The sequence below is a fragment of the Aulonocara sp. 'chitande type north' Nkhata Bay genome, linkage group LG2, assembly GCF_057382095.1.
Source record: "Aulonocara sp. 'chitande type north' Nkhata Bay isolate Kocher_YH1m ecotype deep benthic linkage group LG2, A_spYH_male_GT1.1, whole genome shotgun sequence".
NCBI lineage: Eukaryota > Metazoa > Chordata > Actinopteri > Cichliformes > Cichlidae > Aulonocara > Aulonocara sp. 'chitande type north' Nkhata Bay.
Window position 1 is genome coordinate 28,217,185 of NC_141345.1, and position 22,976 is coordinate 28,240,160.

The 22,976-nt window shown below is 39.9% G+C and overlaps 2 protein-coding genes across 6 annotated transcripts; one reads left to right on the forward strand and one right to left on the reverse strand.

Annotated features, from left to right (window-relative positions):
• Nucleotides 1–3,706: 3,706 nt before the first annotated feature.
• On the reverse strand, nt 3,707–10,942 carry LOC147338103 (paired box protein Pax-5-like). 4 transcript variants are annotated; one of them, XM_086257941.1, is made up of 6 exons: nt 9,964–10,942; nt 6,094–6,291; nt 5,967–6,007; nt 5,789–5,896; nt 3,965–4,108; nt 3,707–3,875 (listed from the first exon to the last, which is right to left on the reverse strand). In XM_086257941.1, exons 1-6 carry the CDS (start codon nt 10,062–10,064, stop codon nt 3,853–3,855), a joined length of 615 nt encoding a protein of 204 aa, XP_086114067.1. In that variant the 5' UTR covers nt 10,065–10,942; the 3' UTR covers nt 3,707–3,852. The 4 variants fall into 4 exon arrangements, with proteins under 4 accessions (XP_086114067.1, XP_086114057.1, XP_086114048.1 ...); XM_086257931.1 differs by having other exon boundaries at nt 5,777–5,896; XM_086257922.1 differs by lacking the exon at nt 9,964–10,942 and adding an exon at nt 7,466–7,659 and having other exon boundaries at nt 3,965–4,105.
• On the forward strand, nt 10,010–22,706 carry LOC147338104 (zinc finger CCHC domain-containing protein 7-like). Of its 2 annotated transcripts, none has more exons than XM_086257889.1 (8): nt 10,010–10,829; nt 12,741–12,812; nt 17,997–18,109; nt 18,221–18,391; nt 18,620–18,655; nt 19,091–19,195; nt 19,517–19,634; nt 22,166–22,706. In XM_086257889.1, the coding sequence occupies exons 1-8, from the start codon at nt 10,454–10,456 to the stop codon at nt 22,639–22,641; spliced, it is 1,467 nt and encodes a 488-aa protein (XP_086114015.1). In that variant the 5' UTR covers nt 10,010–10,453; the 3' UTR covers nt 22,642–22,706. The 2 variants fall into 2 exon arrangements, with proteins under 2 accessions (XP_086114015.1, XP_086114024.1); XM_086257898.1 differs by having other exon boundaries at nt 10,011–10,829; nt 12,741–12,802; nt 17,999–18,109.
• The last annotated feature ends 270 nt before the right edge of the window (nt 22,707–22,976 follow it).

Consider the following 22,976-nt stretch of genomic DNA (forward strand, 5'->3'; position numbering starts at 1 on the left):
ACACGTTCACATCAGATCAAAGATTATTTCAGTTAACTTCACTTATTTCTTGGAGATTTATCTTAACTTTAAACATAATAAATTCTTACCTAGAATTAAATTCAGATGTAAATGGGACTGCAAACAGATTCTGAGGAATTCACACATACACACGCACGCACAAGCTCTTAATATTGCAAGTCAGCGTAATATTTAGATTGAACACACGATTAAAGAAGATAAGCAACACTTGTTTAAAAACATTCAGCAGGATTTGGGCATGGCGCCATGTACTAAGACAGATTTATCACAAAGTTGAAAATATACAATACACAGAATACATACATGAATGGTTTAAACTTGACTATAAGATGGTATCAATATATTTTAAGGTGTAAAGGACAAGGGCAAAATTAGACTGAAAACTTAAAAAAAAAAAGTAAATTGCTGAAACCTGCATCACTACTTAAAATTCAGTGATGCTAGCTAGATAAATAAATAGTTCGATATTGTGTAGCAGATAACAGAAATAACAGTGTTAGCTATACATTTTCAATACATCGTATTATCCTCAGCAGTAGTAAGGTAGAAGTGTGTCTACGGTACTTGTTACAGTTTATGAACCGTTACATAAAGGTTACATGTAACACTCTCAGGTGCAGCTAATCACACCAGCAGAAGGCTCTTACTTCAGATTGTCTGGGATTTTGGGAGGTAAGAAAAGCATCATTGTTTTCCAAGTGCATTCAATCTGTGGTGAACATGGTTAATGTTTAACTGATGCCAAGCAGCATTTTAACCTTTTACCCTGACATTTACCAGTATGATAGCAGGCAGTGCCAGTGACATTGGCGGCCATTAAAACCTTTGAGCAGTTGTTCAGCTAAAATGTGTTTTAGAGGAATTACTTGCACGTGTCTGTCTGCATGACACTTCCTGCATTTTTGCTTTAGAGTTGTTAGCCACACTGCCAGGAATGTTTAAATAGGGCTTTTTAATAAATTTGGTAATTGCAAAGAAAAAAAGGTATTTAAAAAAAACCCAATATATGACCTGAGCCAAGATGAGCAGGTAAAACTGACAAATTCATTAACAAAGCTCAACCATTAAAAGTCAAGGATGTTAGATAGAATTATTAGCTTTTCAGCTATTATGTTTATAAGCCTTCTTAAGGTTTGTTCTTCCTTTTTCCTGATCCAAACGGGTTAAAGAACCTGAACAGACGGTAAAACCTCTTGAGACACATCTGGAATTAGTGACACTGGATTACAGTCACTATAGTAACCGGCTTGATTAAGACACTGGCTGCTATTGTATCATAACAAAGTGATCAGAACCCTAAAATAAGAGCCTTCTTTGAGTTGTCTGCCTTTGCATTTGTTCCACTGTCTCATAATCCCATCAAGTGTTAATGCTCTTCTGAGTGATTTGCCTTAATGAGTTTTAGCTTGAAGTGTTTCCGGAGCTGTGCTGTTATGATAAGAAGTGGGTGTGGATGCATTACTAGCTCTGTTAATGCATCCTTGGTACAGAGTCACTTTACAAGACAAACTACTCACAGAAGTGCTGCCCTCTACTGATGCAAGCTCATTTTCAGTCCTTCTATTTTGAGAGGAATTTTCAATCATTCAAGTATAAAAAAAGACACCAAACTCAAGGGATGAAAAAGTCTTGTGTCTACACAAGGACTTAGAAAAGAACCAATTTTACCTATTTTTATTAGCAGTTTGTCACAAAAAATACACGATTTGTTCTCTCTCGCTGTTCATTGAAACCTCATCAGAAAGGGTCTCAGTGGAAGAGTGGCAGTCAAGAAGCTAGAAGGGAAACAGGGAAAAAAGGTTGAGCTATGCCAAATAGGGGATTTTATCACAACTGATGGAATTATGAATGCAGAAAAGTGCCACCAAATTTAAATCCACCATACAATACCATCTCAAAAGCAGCTGATTGATAGCTGCTTCTTTTTTCAGTATTGCAATGATCCCAAACATACTGTCAGTGCAGTAGAATTATACTTGGATACAAACACACACACACACACACACACTAGAACATGATCAGTCATGGATTGGCCTCCCCAGAGCCCAGACTTCAACATTAGTGAAGCAGAATGAGATTATCTCAACAGAGAACTGAACAAAGACACCCATTTTCCATTTTCCTAGCAAAATATGAATAAACGAATGGTGACTGAAGACTTTTGAACAGTATTGTATTTAACCCTTTCTCACTTCAAATGGAACATGGTGTCCCTCATCCACCTGGCAAGGGGTGGTGGAGGTAATCATTCCAGTTTTAAATAACAAGATGATGGGCTAACAGGCAATCAAAAGAAAGAGTATTATGGATGTTTTTAGACCAGGTTTCACACTAAATATGGCAATCATAGGACTGGGCTCAGCTGGTGTGTTTAAAGCCTCCCTGAGTGATTTAAATATGGAACACCAGAATGCACTGAGGTCAGGGTCTGACTAAAACATCTGGATTAAAGTACCGGGAGGTGATTTACATGCGCTACATATCGGGTCCAAATGAGGGTATATTTTTGCTAATTCAACTTAACGCAGTGACACTGGTGGACAACTAGCCTGTGACTAGTACAGGGAGAAGAAGAGCTGCGTTCCAAGATACATCTGAAAATCTGGTATCCAATTGAGTTTTAAGCATGTGTAATGATTGAGGGCATATTTCACCTATCCAATAAATCTGGGAATTTATTCCATGTTCCTGTCATTTTTTACTTTGTACTGTATTTCTGTCTAATCTGTATCTATAGCACTTATTATATGCCCGTCCAGGGCATATAAAATCTGAGGAAGAGGACCACTTTTTTGCTTATTGACCTTCATTTAGGATTATTTGGGGGGGTTTTGCCTTTATTTGATATTTGACATACAGCAAAGAACACAAATCGGGCAGCTGCTCCACCAGTAAGCTAAACCAGGCCTTGTTTATTGACCATCTTAAGGTTTATTCAGTTTTTCTGTCATGAACATTTATTTTACGCCCAGCTGATAGCTGCCCGTCCCATCGCTTGTTCTGCCAGAGGTTTCCTCCTGGTAAAAGGGAGTTTTTCCTTCCCACTGTCACCAAGTACTTGATTGTTGGGGTTTTTCTGTATTATTGTGGGGTCTTTATCTTACAGTATAAAGCACCTTGAGGTGATTGTTGTTGCTTTATAAACAGAATTGCGGTTTCTAAGTTTAAAGGTGAAGCTGATTTGATAGCTTTGGTTTATTGTGGTCACATGCTGAATTATTTGCACACAGATGTTGCCATGGTGCTTCATAAATTTTTTGTGGTGCATGAGGGATTTGTGCACGTGTCTAGATATACTTAGTAAAACCAAAACCAAAACACATTCGTCATCCTGTTAATATTCTCTACATGCTTCATGCAGATTGATGTCTACTGCTGAGCAGATTTCTTTCTCAGCGGTGTTTCTTTTTTTTTGACCCCACTGCTCCTTCTAGCAGCTCCCATCTTCTACTTTAATCCCTCATCCTGGAGGGGAGGCCAGGGAGATGCACACAAAGGAGAGAAAGCAGTCTCTGCTCTCCATCATGAGGCCCCTAATGATGCTAACCCTATACCACTGACAGAGGAGAAAGTGGCCACAGGGGCGACAGGGATGGGGGATAATATGTTGGACTGATGAAGCTCTATTAGGCTGTTCTTTGCTTCAAATAATGTGAATAAAACATGAAAGGTGAGGCTTGTTATCTTGGTTTTATTTCCACATGTTTTCGATTATGATCCAGATTTCTATCTCGGTGATAGTAATAAATAGAATTACAGTTAAACGAGTTCTGCAGTCATCCTGTTTGTGGCACTAAAGCGGTGATATTTTTTCTTCTCAGGGCTCCTTATTCAGCTGCACTGACACGAAGGTCCTAAACAAGAGGATGTATGAGACAGAGAAAGACACATCAAAGCTGACCTCATATGAGAGATAAGTGATCATAATTCAGTAAATACTGACCCATCACGTCTGGATTACGATTAGCTGGCAGGCTTGTATAAGAGGTTAAGCTGGACAGAGAGATCATGCAGGGGTCCGGCTGTCCCCAGGTGTCATAACATGAACACGGCTGGTCTTGGTACACGCTGCAAGAGATGTCCCCTGCTGGAAAACAAAACAGTTCCAGCTCAGGTTCTCTTTTATTTCCCTTCCTGTCTCCATTTCTATCTTCACTTGTGCTAATTAGACGAATGATGAAACACATGCATGCCTGCGTTTCCAGGGGTAACTATGCATATTTTTCCATGCAATCTTCTCTTCTAATGCTCGCAGTGATGGAGATGTGAGGGTGTATGGGCCTGTAATGAGAGGCCAAGGTGAGGAGGAGGCAGCGAGGAGCAGAGAACCTGCTGGCTTTGAGGACAGAAGCCTGGGGAGCTGAGGTGGACCTCCTGCCGCGGAGGTTGTTTTAGTCAGACTAATATTAACATAAGACCGCTGGCTTTTCACATCAGTCTGCCATGTGGTCACAAGCTGCGGAGAAGAATAGGCTCTAAACCCTGAGCCTCCTCTGTAAATACATCCATGTGTGTGAGCTCTTACAGTAGAAAAAGAAATGGCCAGTGAAGTTTGTCTATCTTAAGGATGCAATTTCAAACAATGTGTTTGACTTTTCTTGCAGAAATTATGTTTTCTTGGTATGACTTTAAAATATATATGTATTTTTAAAAAGGTGCATCAAGAAAAAAACTTGTTGGAAAGGTATTAAAAATAGGACTTTCAAAGACATCTGAACAATGTGCAGATTTGCTTAAAAAGAGAAACTTTACATTCTTCACCAGTTATCCAGCTAGTGTCTGCAAGCTCCAGAGGCACCAGCTCATGAGCAGATATGAACGTTTCTAGATTTGTGACACCAACATGACTACAATCAGATGAGAAGATTGTATGACTCAATATGAAACACAGTAATAACAGTTTAAAAGTTTCTCCTCTCTTCTAATCTCTGTCAACAAATGTGTTTCCCAGGGCTCAATAGCACTTAGAAAAAATATATGCAAGCATAGCCTAAACTTTCTCTCAGCTCCACATCACCACAAACTGTCTGCCAGACATCACTAACTGCTTCTGTGACCTCAGGATCTGATTATCTTCCAGTTTTCTCAAAATTAACAAAAACAAAACTCATGGTTTTTTTTTTTTATTAAAATGCACTTGTATGAAGAGTTGGAGCTCAATCTCTTGCAGTTCATGGTTGTTTACTACCTGCCCATCCATGATGGCTAACAAACTACGGTGTATCCTGGACTTGACCTTATATTCTATTATCTTCTATTTAAACTAAAGCTTCCTGGGTCCAGATATTCACCTACAACCTTTTTCAGTGTTGGGGTTTATTTCAACCTCTTGCAGCATCTCTCATTTCTGTCATTAATTCTCCTTTCTTTCTGTTGCTTTTTTCACCTTTTGTTTGAACGATTGTAACAGAATCTTTTCTGTAGCATTAAGATTCATATCCCTGGAGCATCCCCTGCTCAAGTTCCTTTGAGATTTTGTGTCTCACAACCTCTATGAGCAACTGAATCGCTACACCATCTCCCAAAATCTTTGCTCCATTGACACTGAGCAGCCACCCATTTCCCTTTCTCTGGACTTACATGTGATGCTGCAGGCAGGAGTTGCTCCTTAATAATGTCTGACAAAAATGGAGAGCTGCTAACAGCAGATAAAGCAATCGAGTGTAGAAATTGGTAGTAGAAGTGAAAATATAGAAATTAATAGAATACTCGTGAGCCTGAACTTTCAACATGAACAATTGCAGATCATGCTCACAGATTACATTACCTTCTGGTATCTTGCAGCTATATTTTGAGATTCCCAGAATCCCACTGATGGAAAAGCTGGTTGGGGAGGAACAGGCTGTTCCCATGGCAACTGATGATGCTGAGGACACTGCAGAGGCAGAGGTTTAGTGTCATTAAACATTTGTGAGAGCACTAGAGGGTAAAAGAAACAGTCTTACCAGCTTCACAAGATTCGGACTGAACTTTCTTCCTGATGATTCTGTGAGGACAGAAATAACCCACTCAACGTTTTTCTTCACTTTTAAAATCTGTGTAGTCAGACACACGTGAGTTCACACACTGTACCTGTTGATGGAGCTGATGCTGGGCACACTGTTCTGGTCACACACTTGCTCCAGCAGCAGCCTGTCTCGGATCTCCCAGGCGAACATGGTGGGGTTGTGGTGTTTCAGTTGGAGGATCTTTTGCACAACTTGGGGAGTGGCCACTTTGGGCTTAGAGCCCCCGATCAGTCCGGGTCTGATGCTTCCTGTCTCATTGTACCTGAACAAACAATGTCAATATCTATCAGTTGGGCTAACATTTTACCTGAAAGCAATGCTGTATAACAACCACATCAAAAAGTCACCTTTCAAGGATTTTCACCTTTAATCAGCTATTGTAATATTTTTTTTTACATTTTCCATAAAAACCTCAAGCTGTAATGAAGTGAGAAAAACCAAGAAGTTTAACAGTCCAGCTTAAAGCTTAAAAAAGCAACAACAAAATATCACAGCATCACAAAGAAATTACACTCACTAGCGTGCTCACACAAAATATTTGCATTAATATAAGTAGGACATGGAATAGATTAAAAAGATAATGACAAGTTTTACAAATAAGCTAAAAAAAATTGTTTAAAATATGTGGTTTTCATATTCAATTGATACACTTTGCTTTTGGAAAAGTGGTAAAACAGCCAAGCAGACATCACTACTAACACTACTAAATAAAACAAATAGTTGTTTCAAGTCAAATAACAGTTGTTTCAAGTCAAACGGGCGACCGTGGCTCAGGAGGTTGGGAAGTGTATCTGTAACCGGAAGGTCGCCGGTTCGATCACCGGGCTCTCTGTCCTGGTCGTTGTGTCCTTGGGCAAGACTACCGCCTACTGGTGTTGGCCAGAGGGGCCGATGGCGCGATATGGCAGCCTTGCCTCTGTCAGTCTACCCCAGGGCAGCTGTGGCTACGACCGTAGCTTTCCTCCACCAGTGAGTGAATGAATAGTGGCATTGTAAAGCGCTTTGGGCTATATAAATCCAATCCAGCTCCTAGGCTGTGTAGATGAGTTAGTGAAACAACTTGATCAGCTGTCTTCTTGCGTCTTGTGATACAACATATGCCCTCTAACCATCGGTATCCGTACACCTTTCCATTACCAGCTGTTTTTATTTTACTCTTCCAAGCTCGTGTTTTTTCTTTTTGACCAAATGCAGCTTTCAGCTCTTCAGCGCCCTCATCACATATCAGCAAACTGCGTTCATGAGCAAAAAAAAAAAAAGACACAATCGTACTTCATAATTAGTTTTATTAACAAGGGTTAATAAAACTAATTATGAAGTACGATTTCACTATATAAAGCATTATATAAAAGGCGTCAATCTTTATATTTCAATCTGACATTGATTAACAATCACGTGGCCCTGATGCTCCTTCGTACATTACAGACTCCGTTTACCTGGCCAGTATTTTGCTGACGCAGCCGTGACTGACGCGCAGGCGGCGGGAGATCTCACAGGGACGCACGCCCTGTTGCGCGAGCTCCACGATGTGCTGTCTCACCACGTGAGGTAACGGGCGGCCGTTAATGAAGACACCGCCAAGCTGATTGACTCCACCGTGCCCTGAGCACCGGAGCGGATGAAGAAACATCAGTTAAATTGTGCTATACTTTGGACCACCCATTTATGCGACTGCCGCGTACTACTTAAAGTTAAAGAGGTAACACTATAACTTAGTCTGGGCTACGGTGCTGGTAAAGTCCCTCACTAGGAAACATCATTAGGCTACTTACTGTGCATAACGGTGAGCGGAGCCTGTCCAAAATGCACTTCCATCACAGACTTTTGTCTAAGTGTGGAAAATGCTTTGAGATCTGTTGGACTTCTGCTTCTGGGTGCGGTTATTGTGGAGGTTGCAACATTTTAAACCAACCTGGAAACTGAAAAACTAAAGTTGTGCGCGGTGGCAGGTCAGAGGCTCCTCTCTGATACTTTCAGCACCTGCGCGCTGGAAAGCTGCTGGAGCGCTTTGAACGCACACGCACGTGCAGCAGCTCGTGTGAGCAGGGCTGTACCAGGACTTTAGGAATACAGAAGTGGTGAATCAGAGTCCCCAAGGCGGAGCCCCTTAAGTCCCCACAGTCCATGTGCTTTTAAAGTTATTTGTCATAGAAATATCGTGAGATATTTAATATTTACAAACACTACACCTGGCTTCTTTCACGTACAGACACCATTTGCTGCATATGAAAGATGTGCTAATCCACACAATGCACAGCCTGAGCAGCAGATGATTTGTGCTTATGATAAATCAGTTTTAACGTTTAAAGCAAGAGCAATAAGCAAGCTGTGTAGCTGACATCTGTCTATTACAAAAATATTATAGTAAATCATCAGGTGCATACAACTTATTTTCGGTGTGCACATCAAATCATTTTTATGTGTAAGAACGTCACAAATTTAGTATTTTTATAATAGATTATCGTGTGCACTCCAACTACTTACATCAGAATTAAGATGGTAAGAAGCAGCCAGATGCAAACTGATCATCAGCAAGTGAGAAACCTCTATAAAAGCAGAAGTTCTGGTTTGCTGGTTTAATGTCCTTTGGACAGATAAAAACCACAGTGGAGATGTTTGGCACTTTCTGAAGAAAAGCATCAAGGCAAGGCTGTGGGAAGCAGGGGAGCTGCAGCTGGTATACTTTTTCAGCGCAACATTTAGGTTAAATTTTGATTGTTTATTGTTCTCTGCTATGTGCAGTGATGTAAGATAATTGCAAGACTAACAAAATTTGTAGAGCATGACAGGATGACAGAGACCCCCTCCTCTGAATTAAGGCGTTGCAATGGCACAGCTAAAGTCCAGACATAAACCTGATTGAAATCCTCTGGTGGGACCTTAAGAGCTGTGCACAGCTGAAAATGTGCAACCCTCAAATGAACTGAAGGAATATTGTAAATACTGCAAACGGTGAGTCAAAATTCCTCCACAATCATGTGAGAGACTTCTGAATCATGTAGCGTTATTAGTTTTTCCACACAATTCTTGGTTTAGTTTTTTTTTTTAAATAAAAAATAAATAATGACAGTGTAATAAGTCACGTGTTACTCATCTCATTGTATTTATATTTTATCTTAAGACCTGATAAGCCTTCTGATAAATGGACTGTGCCCCCTCCCTACCCACACAGCCATTCACACAGCTACACTGTAAGATCCACAAGCGGACTGTGTTGTCCCTGTCTACACACGCACGCACACAAACACACACGTACACACATACAATACACTCCTCAGATACTCACACTACCTAATTTAACCATCCCCTTCAGTGAATGGACTGCTGCTATCCATCCGAACGAATGTCACTTGAGTTTGTTTTAGAACTTTGATTTTATGCTATTATTATCCATAACTATTGTTGCAATTCATTACTGCCTTTTAACTGCTCTTTTTAAACTTATTCTTTTTAATCTGTTTATTCTGTTTAAACTGTATTGCTTATTGCACTGTGGAGGCTGGTGAGAAACCGTATTTCGTTTCAGGCTGGGTAACATCATACAAAATGACAATAAACTTCTTGAGTCTTTTATTATGTCTTGATATGTAAAGCCTTAAAATTGACAAAGGGTGCACTTCTTTTTTTTAGTTATTTATTTATTACATTGATTGTAATATAACACTAGACCTTTATAGTTAACCTCTAATTAGGATTACGCTTGACTGAATGTAGGCTGATAGTCCTATTTCAGTTCAAAATGTATTAATGTGATTACATTTCTTAGTTAAATAATCTATTTTTAGTTCACAAAATTAATCCTACAGCTGTAGCTACGCTGCAGACTGAAGTCCATATTATAAAATGGTCTAACTTCAATCGCTAACAATTAAACCCAACAAAAGTAGTTTTTCATACAAACGTGGACCTCTTCCTCTTTTATCACTGACTATACCTGGAAACTCCTAGACAGACTTTGGACGCTGGGTTCTGTTTTGGTTGTCCAACATTTTCCGGAAACGCCGGGTAAACCGCTCCACACAAGTAAACAAGCATGGGAGAAAAACAAGCTTTTTCTGCGCTGTATTGAAGGAACAATAATTTTACGCCATGAACCTGAAAGCGAAGTATTGGGAGTTAAAGGTGTAGGTAGCCGGATATCATGTTTACTGAAGTTATTTGACTTGGTAATGTTTAGCTGCTACTTTAGCTAACTGCCTCGTGCACTGCGGTGCTACTTAGCTCGCGACAAAATACGTTTTTTTTAATGTTTGCACACCCGCGCGGTAACTATCCCGGTTTAAACCAAAACGGTTTTAGTTCGGTCGGATAAAAGACGTTAATAAAAACGTGTAAAACACCCATCAGTTATCGCTGTTTGCTAGCAGTGAAGACAGTCGCCTGTGAGTGGCGCTGTTCAGCTACAGGTTGTGTCAGGTCTGATTATGGAGCACACTGAGGAAAATGAAGCTGATGATGGGCAGGAGGGCTCCGAAGACTTCTTTATTCGGGGGTCCAGCAGTTCAGAAGACGAAGGAGGGTGTATGAGACATTCGATGAGCTGCAAACAAGCTGCACGGCACAGCAGAGAAAGCTCCCCTCCGCTCCTCCTGGTCTTTCCATTCTCCTCTGGAGGAAAAAGGGCTCTGCTGGACGCTGAGCTGGAAGTGTCTTCTAGTGATGACCTACGGGACGATAAAGATGAGGATCAGCCCATAGAGGACTGGATGATCCTGGAAGGGGAGGAACAGGTGGAGGACTCAAACATCCAGCTCAATCTGAGCTACAGGAACAGCTCCGGGGAGGAATTAGATGATGAAGGTGAAACTTGACTTGGTCAGCTTTTGGGTTAAGAATATAGTTTCCTGCCATTTTATTTCCGTAGTCCTAATGCAAGCGCGAGAGGAAGATTTCGCAGAGTTTAAATATGAAAGCAAAAAGTCAGAAGTAAGTGCAATACAGGAGTGATATCCAACCAAAATCTGCAATAACAAAATAAATAAAAGTAAATGCGATTATTCCACTACCTATTTGTAATGTGCGTTAAAGCTCAGCTAATCCAGATGGATGGATGTTATTCACAGTGACTATATGTAGATTACATATTACTGTATGGCTTCACCTTTGAAGTTTTGTCTGGTTAATGTATATTATTGATATATATATATATATGTGGAAAATTGAAAATTGATGTACATTTAAATGTAATTCCAAAAGATTACTGAGGCCGTGCAGTATTAATTTGATTGATCAGTTTAATTTGATTCTAATACATACCACAGACCAAAACAATCCCACGATACTATGCGTGCAATAAGTAAATGAATAGAAGCATTAAAATTAATCATACTTATTCTCATAGTGGACCTTTTGGAAGTGTTACCTGACAGAAACGATGCTAGCACAAGCAAAAAAACAAACAAACAAAATAAAGCAAACTACAAGAAATATAAAAACATTATTGCATTAACTAAAAACATCCAGTAAAAATTATGTACTAACTTGTTGTTCTAAAATGCTCCTTGTTTAGTTTAACAAAGCAATTTTTCATTTTGAGATTTGCTTAAATTAATTTTTTTTATGTTGAAAGGTAATTTGTTTCAGCAATTTCTGGCAAAATATCTGAAGTTTTTTTGTGCCTGTGTTTTAACAATTGGAGAAATGTACACCAACTCACATCCAAGGGTACTGTAACTGGAAAACAACAAATTCTAGTGAATATAATACATGAGGGTCAAAGAAAAGTAATCCACCCCAGGGAAACATTTAGCCATTTTGATCTGCAAAAGTCATCAAACACCTAAATTTTGTGGCATGAATAGGTCTTTGAACCATGCACAATTAATTACATGCGTAATCAATACTTAAATTAAAATAAGGGGTGATAACAAAAATGGGAGCCCAAGAAATCACGAACTGTCACCACATGCTTGTGCTCACTGGTATGGGGATTGGTTCACAAAAAAACTGGATGCGGGCGATCAAAAGAAAGACTTTAATACATGTACTTTAATAATTATTTAATTAGAGAGAAAACAGCTTTGAAATGCAGCTAGTGCAAACAACAAACAGATGCTACGTACTTATTGCTTACTTATTATGCTACTGTTGATGTTTCCATGAGCTGTATTGTTTTCTATAATGGGCTGTGGTGATACAGTTTAGTTATTCTTTTGTGGATGTACCAGCTTCCAGCATAGAGATAAAAATGAAGAAAAATAAAGGTGACTAAAAACACATCTCTGTAAATGCATTTCAACCAAAAGAGTAAATGGATCCAGTAAGTGCACAGTTATTTTTGTAAATGTGTGGGAGTGCAATTTATTTAAAAAGTGTATACAGAGACAGTTTGCTTAGCTTGGTGCTTTGGATGAAGATTATCATATTCACACCAGGGAGCTGCACAGAACAACCACTTTGATTTGACCCACCAGCTCGGGGCTCCACTGGAGCAGTAAAGGTTTAGGTTTTCTTTACACATAAGTGATAGTTAGTCCAGAAAGGTCAGGTGCCCTTCATTATTTTTTAGAGCTCCTGCTTTATCGAGACTGAATGCTTAGAAAAGATTACCAAGCTTTGAAAAACCCTATTTTTCTTTTTATTCCCTTTTTTTAGGTGCTTATGTTTCTGTTCAGTAACTATGCTGAGATCAGCTTAAATTTGGATATTTTATTGCACACAATATTTAGTTGTATTTATTAATGTTCCCCCTGGTCTTTCTCTCCAACACAGATTTGAAGGGCAACGTGCGAAAATCAGTAAAAGAAAGCTGGGCTGTATCTGTGAAAGACAAGGTAACTTTTGATTTTTATCAGCTTTCATGAATACTATAGGACGACTCACTGCAGCTCATCTGCAGTGAGTGTAGCCTGTCAGTCCACAGTTTACCTCAGCTGTCAATATGCCGGGTGTCCACTTTAATTTAATCTGGGGGAGTCTGTAAAATGTTGTGAAATAAGTCCAATATGAATCAACGAGTCAGTGAAGCTCACGTCTGCCCAATGACAGCAACACTGAGGTGAGCTTTTGAAGATGCTGAACTTTTCTCTATGTAAGTGCTGCTATTAGCTTCATTTAGCTGCTATTAGCCCTTGTTAACCTCTGTTAGCTGCAATTAACCAGTGTTAGTGAAACATTCTTTGACATTGATCTAAAATTGTTGGACTGGAGCAATTGCGACAACATTGGGAATAAATAAGCATTTTATGCATGCTTTTGTGTGTTAGAGCTCCGATTTCAAGTCAGGAAAGGAGGTTTGAGGTGAGGAGGAAGAGGATCAGGTGGAACAGAGGGAGAGCAGTGATGGAGAAGAAAGACATAATGAAAAAGAGATTTAAGGGTTTTGGAAGGCATTGGTGTGTTTGAAGATGTAATTACACTCTAATCAATGTATATTCATGAGTACAGCATTCTTTTTTCTGTCAAATAACTTCAACAAATTGCTGGGCTCAGATCTACCCCCCGTCCCAATCCCTTTTTGTCCCCCATAAACCCCCCACCAGAGCGGCCAAAGGTTCGCCATCGAGCCCCACCCTCAACAGAGCAATCGAAGTCACATTGCCCAGCCTCGCCCCCCTTAGTTCCTCTTCATGCCCTGTCTCCGCAGTCTGATGCGTGATGTGTGAAGGGTCCGGGCTGTGAGGATTATGGCAGTGATGACTTTTCCCAGGAGAAGCTGGGACCCTGTTTACTAGAAGGTTTTAAAATTTCTGTACTTTTAGGTGACAGGAGACATGTGGCCTGGTCAAAACACAGAGAGCTGCACTCTAAAAGATCTTTAAACATAGTAAACATACCTTGTGTGCCACAGACTGCTCCCAAACACGAGGGGACAAGTAATACCTCTAAAACACTTAAGTTGGCTTTATTAAACATTAGATCTCTAGCTGGGAAAACATTTTTAATTAATGATTTAATCACTGAGCACAGCCTTGATTTTATGTTTTTAACTGAAACTTGGTTGGACCAAAGTAACAGTGGAGCTGTTCTCATCGAGACGACCCCTCCTAACTACAGTTTTATCAGTGAGGTCAGGGCGAGCAGGAGAGGAGGAGGGGTTGCTGTCTTATTTAATGAATCATTTCAATGTAAGCAGCTATCTCCTGGAAGTTTTCAGTCTTTTGAATATGTGGCTTTACAGCTGAAGGCCCCATCCAAAGTTGTGTTTCTTAATGTTTACAGGCCTCCCAAATACTGCACAGACTTTTTTAATGACCTCAGTGAACTGCTGTCTGTGATCTGTGTTGATTTTGACTGTGTAATTACCGTATTTCCCGGACTACAAAGCGCACCTGAATATTAGCCGCACAAGCTAAAATCAGGGGAAAACCCTGTTTTGTACATACATTAGCCGCACCTGACTAAAAGCCGCAGGTGTTTCAATGTTGACTTATCATATGCAAGAGAATATGCACAAAGGGAATTGTCAGGAAAGAGATGGCTGTTTGGAGACATCACTTTTATTAATATTTTGAAAAACAAGTTATGGGTACATATTTGCACATGTAGTACATAACAGTAACCTATAGCATACCAGAAAAATAGATTCGGACTACCTTTTATGCTCAGGTGCAGTGACACAGCTTTAACAAGAAGAAAAGTCAGTCATTCACCATCATCTTTCTCTTCTTCCTGCGCACTAAAACCACCAAAGTCCTCTCCTCCAGTGTCGGATACAAACAGGCTCAGGATCGCTTCGTCATCCACTCTCCGCTTCTCTCCTTCGTTGTCACTTTCAAAACCAAAGAAATCCTCGTTGTCAGTGTCAGAGTCGAACACCCTCAGAAGGGCCGTGGCGGTGTCCTCCTCTCCATCATGCAGCAGTCCAGCCCTTCAAAATCCGTTGGTGATCGTGGATGTTTTCACACTTTTCCACGCTGTCAGAATCCACCGGTGGAGTTGGGCATAACTTGCTTTTCGCAAGTTTATCGCCGCTCATCATCCACGACTCCCGCTGAACGCGTAGCGCTACTTTGAAGTTTGTTTTTCGCGCTAGTTCGTACGGCACTACGTTGCCTGGCGGACGGACATGTGACTAACATACCACTCTTGAACCCCGATCCTTCCGCCAGGCAACGTAGTGCCGTACAACAGCGGAACAAACAAAACAAATCGTCTTACAATGTGACAAAAATCACGGACAATCCATAGAAAAGCCGCACCTGACTAAAAGCCGCAGGGTTCAAAGCTTGTGCAAAAAGTAGCGGCTTATAGCCCGACAATTACGGTATTGCTGGGGATTTTAACATTCATGTGGACAACCCTCAGGACAAAGGGACTAAAGACCTGAGTAACACTCTGGGCAACTTTGGGCTGACTCAGCATGTAACAGAGGCCACACATAATAGAGGACACACTCTTGACCTACTGATCTCCAAAGGCCTGAGCATTTCAAAGGTTACTGTGTCTGATGTGGGCCTGTCTGATCATTACTGTGTTTTCTTTGAAAGTAAAATCTCAGCCCACACAAATATATCAACAACAGTGATCACAAAACGGTGTATAACTGAACACAGTAGTGCAATTTTTAACCAGGTCTTCCCATTAACACCTGACCTGTCCAGAGGGTCAGTCAATGAGCTCGTCAATAGCTTCAATGCTAACATGTTAAATGTAATGGACACTATTGCTCCCATTAAGGTGAAGGTTATCTCTGGAAGGAAAAAGTCTCCATGGAGAAACTCCACACTGGTGAAAAATGAAAAAAGAGAGTGTAGGAAAGCTGAGCGCAGATGGAGAAAAACAAACCTCCAGGTTCATTATGACATCTATAAAGAGAAACTTCACAATTATAATTTACAACTGAGGAATGCAAGGAGGTCCTACTTCTCTGACATCATCACTAAAAACAGCCATAATGCTCGGGTCTTATTTTCTACAGTTGACAGGCTAACAAACCCTCCTGTGTCAGTGGCAGCTGAACTTCATTCGACCATGGCCTGCAATGACTTTGCCAAATTCTTCACTGAAAAAATCCAAAAAATTAGACAAGCAATTGGTACATCAACAGCAGATCCAGGATATGTACTGTGTCCACCAAAAAACTGTTTAAACACCATGAAACAGTTTCACCCGATTAACAGCAAAGACCTGGAGGACATCTTAGGTCAACTGAACTCCTCCTCCTGCTGTTTAGATGTCCTGCCAACAAGTTTTTTCAAAAAGGTCTCAAAGACTTTAGAGTCAGACCTGTTACAGATCGTCAACTTTTCTTTATTATCAGGTGTGTTTCCAGAATCACTAAAAACTGCTGTAATCAAACCTATACTGAAAAAGGACAATCTTGACAAGACACAAATGAACAACTACAGGCCGATCTCAAATCTCCCGTTTTTAAGTAAGATCATTGAAAAAGCAGTTTCTCAACAGCTCAGTTACTTCTTAAAACAGAATAATTGCTACGATGCCTTCCAGTCAGGTTTTAGACAGAACCACAGCACTGAAACCGCTCTGACCAAAGTGTTTAATGACATATGTCTGAATACAGACAGTGGAAAAATGTCAGTCCTAGTTTTACTGGATCTCAGTGCAGCATTTGATACAGTTGACCACAACATATTACTCAAACGACTGGAGAACTGGACAGGTCTTTCAGGAACTGTACTAAACTGGTTCAAAACATACGTAGAAAACAGGAAATACTTTGTATCAATAGGTAACTTCACATCTGAGCAGACAAGTATCACATGTGGAGTTCCCCAAGGTTCCATCTTGGGACCCCTTCTGTTTAACATCTACATGCTCCCACTGGCACAGATTATAAACAACAACAAAATAAACTATCACAGCTATGCAGATGACACACAAATATATATCACAATGTCACCAGGAGACCGAGGCCCTGTACAGGCTCTTGGTAAATGCATTGAGGAAATCAATGACTGGTTGTGCCACAATTTTCTCCAGCTAAACAAAAACAAAACTGAGGTAATAGTCTTTGGCGCCAAAGAAAAACGATTACAGGTCACCAGAGAACTTCAATCTATACATCTAAAAACCACAAACCAGGCGAGCAATTTGGGTGTAGTGATGGATGCAGACCTAAACTTAGAAAAACACATTAAGACAATAACAAAGTCAGCTTACTATCACCTCAAGAATATATCAAGGATAAAAGATCTGATGTCTCAACAGGACCTGGAAAAACTAGTCCATGCATTCATCTTTAGTAGGCTTGATTACTGTAACAGCATCTTTACAGGTCTACCTAAAAAATCAGTCAGACAACTACAGCTCATTCAGAACTCTGCTGCTCGAGTCCTCACTAAGACCAAAAAAGTGGACCACATCAGTCCAGCTCTGAGGTCCTTACACTGGCTGCCTGTCCGTCAGAGGATAGACTTTAAAGTTCTGATGCTGGCCTATAAAGCTCTGAATGGTTTAGGACCAAAATACATCAATGACCTCCTGACCCAGTATGAACCACCCAGATCCCTCAGGTCATCTGGATCCGGTCTTTTATCAGTTCCCAGGGTCAGAACCAGACACGGAGAAGCTGCATTCAGCTTTTATGCTCCTTATATCTGGAACAAACTCCCAGAAAGCCTCAGATCAGCTGAAACACTCAGTTTATTTAAATCCAGGTTGAAGACTCACCTGTTCTCAGCTGCATTTGAATAAAGCACCAAATCCACACTTTAAGCTTAAATTTCAAAACTTACATTTAACTACTGATTTTATCTACTGTTCTGATTTTATCTGTTTTGATTTTATATACTGTTGTTTGTTTGTTTGTTTGTTAATTAGTTAGTTAGTTTATTTGCTTGTTTTAATCAATTTTAAATCATGCTTTTTATTTGTTCTTGTTTCTAATGTCTCTGTAAAGCACTTTGAATCACCTTGTTGTTGAATTGTGCTATACAAATAAACTTGCCTTGCCTTGCCTTGCCTTCTGTACCTTTGATTTTGCAGTGTGGAGACAAAATTATGGTTTAACCTAATTTTAAAAATCTCTGTGTTGTCTTGGATTATTCCTGGATCATCTTATCTAGAGTGGCGCGGATCAGTCTCTGACCAGCCGTTATTTCTCGCCTGGTTGTTCCCTGTTCTGTCGTGCATGCAACAGGACAGGACACCTTGCCAAAAGCTGCTCCTTCCGCAAGGTAAATGAACTCACTCATCAGTGCTGTTTCCATGGACACCTGCAGAGGTTCCTCAACAGGACCATTTTAAAAATCTTTTTTTTGTTGTTTTTTTTGTCTTTGTGTTGACAGAAATATCCTATATGTGTCCTTTGTGGGATCCAAGGTCACATCCAAAGGAAATGTCCAAGTCGCCCCTGTGGTAGATGTGGACTGCCTTCACACGGGCTCAAGCCATGTGATCTGCCTCCAGTATGGAACCAGCACTGCCTGCGCTGCGGGATGACAGGGCACCTTTCTGATGTGAGTTCGCAGGTCTGGCCCCTTTGAGTGTTGGTGTTGCAGAGTGTGTTATTGTGCTGAAGGAAGCGTTGAAAACATTTGACAGTTGTTTGTTGACAGATTCTGTAACCTCATGATTGTGTGGGCTCAATTTATGAAGTGTTGTTTTATTTCTTGCAAACAGTTCTTTGTCTTCCTCGTTGTTGCTTAAAGAAAACATTTCTTCTCTGTTTTCTGGATTTTCCTCAGGCTTGCCCTGATACATGGAGACAATACCACTTGACAGTGAGTTTTGACTGCTCTTTATCTGCTCTTTTTTTTTTTTTTTTTAATCTAATCTTCTTTACTCAGCAAAATGCATAATAACAAGCCTTTCTGGCTCAATGTGTAAACCTAATTGGAGTTCTTAATGATTTTTCTCTAAAGTAAGCAATAGAATTGATCTAGGTACTAGGTGGCAGGGGACCGGTTTAATTAGGCAATTTTGAAAGCTGTATTCGCTGCCTTTTCATTGATAGTCACAGGACAAAATAGATGGAAAATGGGGGAAAGAGATCAGGGGAATCAAATGCAATGAAGATCCCACGTGCTGGGGATCAGACCAGAATACACCCATTATCAGGAGCCTGTTGATAGGTGTGTACTGCTAAAATAGCCAAGAGATCAGTGAAAGTCTGTTATCGCTGTAGAAATGTCCTTCATTTGACCTTTTTCTTCCAGATTAGGGTAGCGGTTCCCCTCAGGCCACAGGCAAGCCACAGCCTCCATCACAGGAAGTGCCGCATTCATTGTTACAACTGCTCTAAAAGAGGACATTACGGTTATGTAAGTGATAAATACATTTAATCCTCATCTTACTTTTACTCGATCTTTGTCTGCCTTTATGTCTATTGCCTAATCTGTTTGGTCTCTCACTTGTCTTTTCCCTAAACTTGCTACTCTTTTTTTGTTTAGTTTTTTTTTTGCTTCACCTCGCTACACCAAATTCTTTTCTCCCCCTGTTCTTTTTTTGTGTTGAATCAAACTTAGTTAAATTCTCTCTATTTAAGTCTCAGTTGCATCCATTTTCCACTGTCCTGTATCCATCCTTCAACTCATTTTTTCTTCTTTTGTCTCATGTGTATCACTGCCTGTCTTCTGTATCAGGAGTGCACTAAAAGGAGGATGGTTACGGGCACTTTTCCATCATTGCCTTATGTTTACCAATATGACACCAGGGAAGACATTCTCCAACTTCGGACCAGGCGAGAGGAAAGAGTTAAAGGTGATGAAGCTGATATCAGAGTTTTTACATTATTATTTTACAATCGGTGTATCTTTGTTTGGGCTGTACATGTGAGTTTATTGGAGCTGCCTGTTAGTTCGAAAACAGCAGATGTAAACTGAACACTGAGCGTGAATTATAACCAAAATTATCTCCTGAAATGGGTTGTTCATTTATATATACAGTCAAGTCCATATGTTTTCTGTACATCCCCCAAGTTGACTTTTAATCGAACAATCAGATCATTATGTGTTGAAGTGCAGACTTTGGTTTTATAACTGCAGGGATCAAAAGTCATTGGATGCACTAACTTTAAATATTTTAAATATAGTGAAATCCTTTGCATTCAATGACTTGCTGAAGTCTACTACCCACCGACATCACCAAATGCTGTTTTTCCTCCCATGAGATGCTCTGCAACACCTTTATTGCAGCTGCTGTCAGTTCAGGCTGTGCCTTTATTTTGGCTTCAGTAACTGAAAAGCATGCTCTGTCGGGCTTAGATCAGGTGACTGACTTGGCCATTGAAATATCCCATTTCTTTGCCTTCAGAAAGACTTTTGTTTGTTTTTTGGGGGTTTTTTGTAGTACAATTTGGGTCATTATCCATATGTACTGTGAAGCACTGTCTAATCAGTTATGCAGCATTTGTTTGAATCTGAGCAGAGAGTTGAGTCCTTTACATTTAGGAATTCATCCCGCTGCTTCTATCAGCAGTCAGCTCATCAATAAACATCAGTGATCTGGTTCCACTGGCAGTCATATGTACACATGCTGTCACATTGCCTCCACCATGTTAGGAAGATATGTGTTGTGTGATGTGATATGCTTTGGATCATGAGCTGTTTTGCTCCTTCCCCATACTTTTGTCTTCCCATCACTCTGGTTCAAGTTCATCATGGTTTTGTTGGTCCAAAGATTTTGTTTCAGAGCTGCGCAGGCTGTTTTAGATGTTTTCTGACAAGGTCTAATCTGATCTTACTGTTCTTGAGTGTAACCAGTGGTTTGCGCATTGTTGTGAGCCCTATGCATTTCCATTAATAAAGGTGTCTCTTGATTGTAGACTTTAATAATGATACGCCTACCTCTTTGAGTGTTGTTCACATTGTCAGATGTTGTGAAGGAGTTTTTCTTAACCATGGAAATAATTCTGTCATCATGCATTTTGCTGGCCAGTGCATTCATCCTTTTTAGGAATGGACCAGATTCTTTAAAGATTTTGGTCACTTCTTAAGTGCTTGCAATCTCTCTGATAGGTTTATTTTGATTTTTCAGTCTAACGATAGCCTCCTACTCCTCCTCCTTGAGATTTCTAGTGAATCACCACGAGATACAAATGATGTCAGCTGGAGATGGTTTATCTGATTAACCTGTTTTATTTACCTTTGACCTGGTAGCGGCCCTATTTACAGGCACTTTTTAAATGACTGTGTTCCCATTTGTGCTTGAGACTAAATTAAAACGGATTTGAAGAAGAAAAGGTGAGCTTTACAGGAATATTCGATGTATCATGGTAGCACAAAGCATTTATAGGTAAGTTGTCCAATTAATTCTGAAAATACCTCTGAAAATGGAGGGCTATGTATAAAAATAGCTGTAATTCCTAAACAGTTCAGACAATATTTTAATTAAACCCCTTGAATTAAAGCTGAAAGTCTGCACTTCAGTCATACCTCAGTTGTTTGATTTAAATCCATAGTGATGGTGTACAGAGGAAAAATGATTTAAAAAATGTCATTGTCTAGAGATGTGTGGACCTAAATGTTTGTTGGTTTTGAATTGGAAATGCCAGCCATTTTTCTGCTTTGGGATTGCTTTAATCATACTTAGTTTTTTTGTGATTCTATCCAGACTGTTATTCACCTTGCCCAAGAAGCATTGCAGAATCATGATAATGATACAAGGCTTTGGGTATTTAATCAGAAGTGGGATACAAAATGCAAACAGATCACATCCTGCCCAGAAAAACATTTCAAATGAAACGATTTATCAAAAGACAAATGATGTTATTGGGCATCTATGCTTTTTGCTGGCTCTTTTGAATGGTGAGGGAACACTTTCAAAATGCACCAGCGTGCTTCATTTTGGTGAGAATAGATTGACATGTGAATTCTGTGAAGGTGCTTTCTTTGGATTAGTGTAACTCTGGGTCTGAAATGTTAGTTATTGGACACATTTTCTTGATCTCTAACAGCTCTGCAACAAAGTATGCCCCTTCACTATTTAAATGCACCAATTACTGCTTGGGTGGGATTGGTAGGTTTATCAGTGCTGCCTTTTAATGACTGAAACCAGCACTGTGAATTAAGTGAATTAAAACATAAAACTAATACAATGAACTGAAAAACATTATCTCTGTAGAGTTAAGAAGAACTGCACAGTTGGTTGATAAAGCGTTCTTTTCACACCGCGTTTGATCAGGAAATAAACGAAAAGATTTATTAGTTCAACAGCTGCTTTTAATCACCTGTTATTCAGTTAAAACAGGATCAGACTTGTCAAGGACGTCTTTTGTGTTTCTGTGTTTTCAGAGCCTGCACATGTTTTCTCAGACCTGTCTGAAAAAACAGGGACGAGCGGTGAGGAGAATCGATCAGTCCAGGGGTGGACAAAGACAAAGAAGGAGCTGCACACCCGAGCTGGCACGTGGAAGACGTGGCAAGAGAGGCGCAAGGAGAGACGAGAGGTGAAGCGTCTGAGGAGGGAAGCTCAGGCCAGGCGGGAAGGAGGACTACTGATAAAGTCCCGCTGTAGCTCTGATGACGAAGTCTATCCCAGAGTCCCCTTTAGTCGGCCCGATGACAGGCAAAAACAGTCCACTGCACCTCCACAGAAGAAAAGGAGGGATGAGACAGGTGGCAAAAAGAGCAAGAAGAGCAGAGAGGCAGAAAGGTGGAAGAAAAGAGGAGGGGTAAAACGTGGGTATTTGTATCCCCATGCTGACATAGATATCAGGAGTGTAAATCTTCTTTCCCCAAAACAAAGAGTACGCCACAGAAAAAAATGATAGCTGATCTTTTTTTAATGCATTTATTTTTTAGGTGCTAATAAATGTAACAAGTTTGCAAAGAAGTCATTTTGTGTCTGTGATCTTTTGATGTGTTATTTATCAACATTTAATGACAGTACAGAAAACTGAAAATTATACAGGAATGTACTTTGGTACTTAATATTTAGTTTTGTAGTTTAATACTTAAGTGTTTTACACCTACACAGTTTTGAACATGTTTTGTTTTTATTAGATTATATTAAATTAGATTTTTATTCAGATGTAATATTTTGTGAATGTACCGTAGTTGCCTTCCTAGTAATATTTAATTTTTTTGTATTATTTTGAAATCT

Coding starts and splice junctions, on each gene's coding strand:
- LOC147338103 (XM_086257911.1), bottom strand. CDS start 7,659: ATGTTTCTTCATCCGCTCCGGTGCTCAGGGCACGGTGGAGTCAATCAG. Junction 5,897..5,966: donor GTCCGAATCTTGTGAAGCTG/GTAAGACTGTTT, acceptor CTGCCTCTGCAG/TGTCCTCAGCATCATCAGTT. Junction 4,106..5,788: donor TAGCTGCAAGATACCAGAAG/GTAATGTAATCT, acceptor GTTTTCCAGCAG/GGGACATCTCTTGCAGCGTG.
- LOC147338104 (XM_086257889.1), top strand. CDS start 10,454: ATGGAGCACACTGAGGAAAATGAAGCTGATGATGGGCAGGAGGGCTCC. Junction 18,392..18,619: donor TGACAGGGCACCTTTCTGAT/GTGAGTTCGCAG, acceptor GATTTTCCTCAG/GCTTGCCCTGATACATGGAG. Junction 19,196..19,516: donor AAAGAGGACATTACGGTTAT/GTAAGTGATAAA, acceptor CTTCTGTATCAG/GAGTGCACTAAAAGGAGGAT.